The following is a 3,138-nucleotide window of genomic DNA, read 5'->3' as shown; positions in this document are numbered from 1 at the left end:
AAACCTTCCACTTCCTTTTCCTTCCCCTAAGTCTTCTTTCCTTTCCCTTCCTCCTGAACACTCTTTCCTTACCCCTAAACAGAACATTCCTTTCAATCCCCCCCCTAAACAACCCTTCCCTTACCCTCCCACCCTAAGACATTCTTTCTTCTTCCCTCCCTTACACAACCTTTCCTTCTCCCCTCCCTAATCCTTCTTTCCTTGCCACTGAACCTTCCTTCCTTCCACTTCTATTCCTTCCCCTTCTATTCCTTTCCATTCTATTCCTTTTTCTTTTCTTTTTATTCCTTTCTCTTCTTTTCCCTTCCCCTTTTCTTTCTCTTTCCTATTCCTTTTCCATTAATAATGTATTAGATTAACAGTGTATTAATGATGTATGAAATTATTTAATTATTCAATTATTTAATTATTGAATTATTGAATTATTACTTACCTAACTGGTCCTGGGATAACTGTGAAATACTGTCCATTATTGTCTTCGATAAATCAACAGAAGCAGTATTAGCACCACTGTTGGCATTCTCTAGTGCAGACTGAAATGCTTTCGTTAATGTTTCCATTTTCAATGAATACTGTTGACTGTCACCTATAAGAACGTCTGATAAAGACATTCCATTATTCTTATTTTGCGCGTTGTCCAAATTCATCAGTTTCGTCATACTGTCTTTGTTCTCCTTCAACTCTTTCTTTTTTCCATCGTCCGTTATTTGTCCCCCATCATGCGGACAGACACTTTTCCATTTACCCTGCCATAACTGCCTTAACCTCCAGCCATTATCCGCTTGTGCGCTCCTCCTATCCTCTGTCCACCCTTTTATTTTATTCGCAAGAATGGATTTACCAATCATTAAAGCGGTAGCATCCACTTTTCCTACGCACTTCTGGATCATGCGTGCGTCCTCATTCTTCAAATGCTTCCTTAAGTTATCTTCGACCTTATCCGATATTTTCCCTATAACTTCATTCAGCTTACAATGATCCCCATAGATGTCGGATAGAGCCAACATACCCACAGTGCACCGGGCAAACCATTGGTCTTCGGTAATGTTCTTCTCAACCGTCACCCTCCCCCCTCCCAATTCTGTTATACCACTCAAAAAATAACGAATACCCATTAAACCAGCACATAGATCCTTCTTATATTCCCTCTCGAACTTATCCTTCGTAGTATCCCCTTGAACCCATGAGACTTCATTATGACAGAGGGTCTTTATATCACTCGCCTCCGACTGCACCAGGGAAGTGCTTAATTTTTCCCATGCTGCCTCCAAATCGCCCTTCAACTTTGCCTACAAGGAGAGAAAATAAGATGTAGGATGTGTGCACGCATATACGTACACAGATATATGTATACATACATATGTATATATGCATATGCATTTATGCATATGCATATATATATATATATATATATATATATATATATATATACATATGAGCACACATATATGCATATATGTACATATGTGCGCATGCATGTATGCACTTACTGAAAATTGTTTGGCCTTCTCCGCGGGCTCCGTGACCGTAGCCCCCCCCTGGATAACCCCATTCACCTGCTCATCCAACCATGTTTGCAACAGTCCAGCACTGGGTGTTGTCATTGTATGTCTTTGTCGATCAAGGGGAAAGAAATATATATATATTATATATATTATATATATGTCATATATTATATATTATAGAATTAAAGAAGGAAAAAACAGAAAAAAAAAAAGAAAGAAGAATATTCTTCTTTTTCTTTCCTTCTTTTCCTTTCTTCCTTAAAACCTTCTTTTTCTTCCTTTCTTCATTTCCTTCTTCTCTTCCTTTCTTCATTTCCTTCTTCTCTTCCTTTCTTCCTTTCTTCCTTTCTTCTTTTCCTTCATTAAAACATCCTTTTCCTTCCTTCTTCTTCCCCTTAAACCTTCCTTATTCTTCCTTCCCTTTAAACTTTCTTTTTCTTCCTTTAATAAACCTTCCTTCTTTCTCCCTGAATCCTTCCTTCTTTTCTCCCTTAAATCTTCTTTTCTTCTCATTCAATCATCCTTCTTTTTCTCCCTTAAACCTTCAATCTTTTTATTCTTAAACCTTCTTTCTCCTTTCATTCAATCTTCCTTCTTTTCTCCCTTAAACCTTCTTCTCTTTTCATTCAACCTTCCCCTTTCTTCCTTTTTTTTCTTCCTACTTCTCTTCCTTCTTTACTTCTCTCTTCTTCCTTCCTTCTTTTTTTCTTTTCATCCTTAAAGGCTCTTTTTTTTGTTCTATTCTTCCTTCTTTTATCCTATTTCTTCCTTCTTTTCTCCTTCCTTTCTTCCTTCTTCTTCTTTTTTCCTCTTTAAACCTACCTTCTTCTTTCTCCCTTAAAACCCTCTTCTCATCTCATTCAATCTTCCTTCTTTTCTTCCTTCTTTACTCTTCCTTCCTTCCTGAAACCACTCTTTTTTTTCCTTCTTTACTCTTCCTTCTTCACTCTTCCTTCTTTACTCTTTCTTCCTTAAACCTTCCTTTTTTCTTCCTTCCTTAAACCTTCCTTCTTTACTCGTCCTTCCTTAAACCACTCTTTTTCTTCCTTCCTTAAACCACTCTTTTTCTTCCTTCCTTAAACCTTCCTCTTTTTCTTCCTTCTTTATACTCTTCCTTCCTTAAACTTTCCTTTTTTCTTCCTTCCTTAAACCCTCTTTTTTACTTCCTTCCTTAAACCATTCTTTTTTCTTCCTTCCTGAAACCATTCTTTTTCTTTCTTCCTTAAACCTTCCTTTTTCTTCCTTCCTTAAACCTTCCTTTTTTCTTCCTTCCTTGAACCTTCCTTTTTTCTTCCTTCCTTAAACCTTCCTTACTCTTCCTTCCTTAAACCTTCCTTACTCTTCCTTCCTTAAACCTTCCTTTTTTCTTCCTTCCTTAAACCTTCCTTACTCTTCCTTCCTTAAACCTTCCTTCTTTACTCTTCCTTCTTTACCCTTCCTTCCTTAAACCACTCTTTTTCTTCCTTCCTTAAACCTTCCTTCTTCTTCCTTCCTTAAACATTCTTTTTCTTTTTTCTTTTCTTCATTCTTCTCCTCCTCCGTTAAAGACTTTTCATTCCTTTTCTTCCTTCCTTAAACCTTCTTTTTCTTCCTTCCTTAAACCACTCTTTTCTTCCTTTCCTAAACCAACTTC

General features: G+C 36.9%; 1 protein-coding gene across 1 annotated transcript; it reads right to left on the bottom strand.

The window, feature by feature from the left end:
- Window positions 1-429: 429 nt before the first annotated feature.
- PKNH_0001600 (SICAvar, type I (fragment)) lies at window positions 430-1,604 on the bottom strand (the record flags this gene model as incomplete). Its single annotated transcript, XM_039113443.1, has 2 exons — window positions 430-1,289; window positions 1,491-1,604. Coding segments are annotated over 2 exons (974 nt in total), but the record flags the coding sequence as incomplete, so codon positions are not given.
- Window positions 1,605-3,138: the final 1,534 nt, after the last annotated feature.

Source organism: Plasmodium knowlesi (assembly GCF_000006355.2).
Source record: "Plasmodium knowlesi strain H genome assembly, contig: PKNH_00_13, whole genome shotgun sequence".
Classification (NCBI taxonomy): domain Eukaryota; phylum Apicomplexa; class Aconoidasida; order Haemosporida; family Plasmodiidae; genus Plasmodium; species Plasmodium knowlesi.
This window is presented reverse-complemented; position numbering and strand designations above follow the sequence as displayed.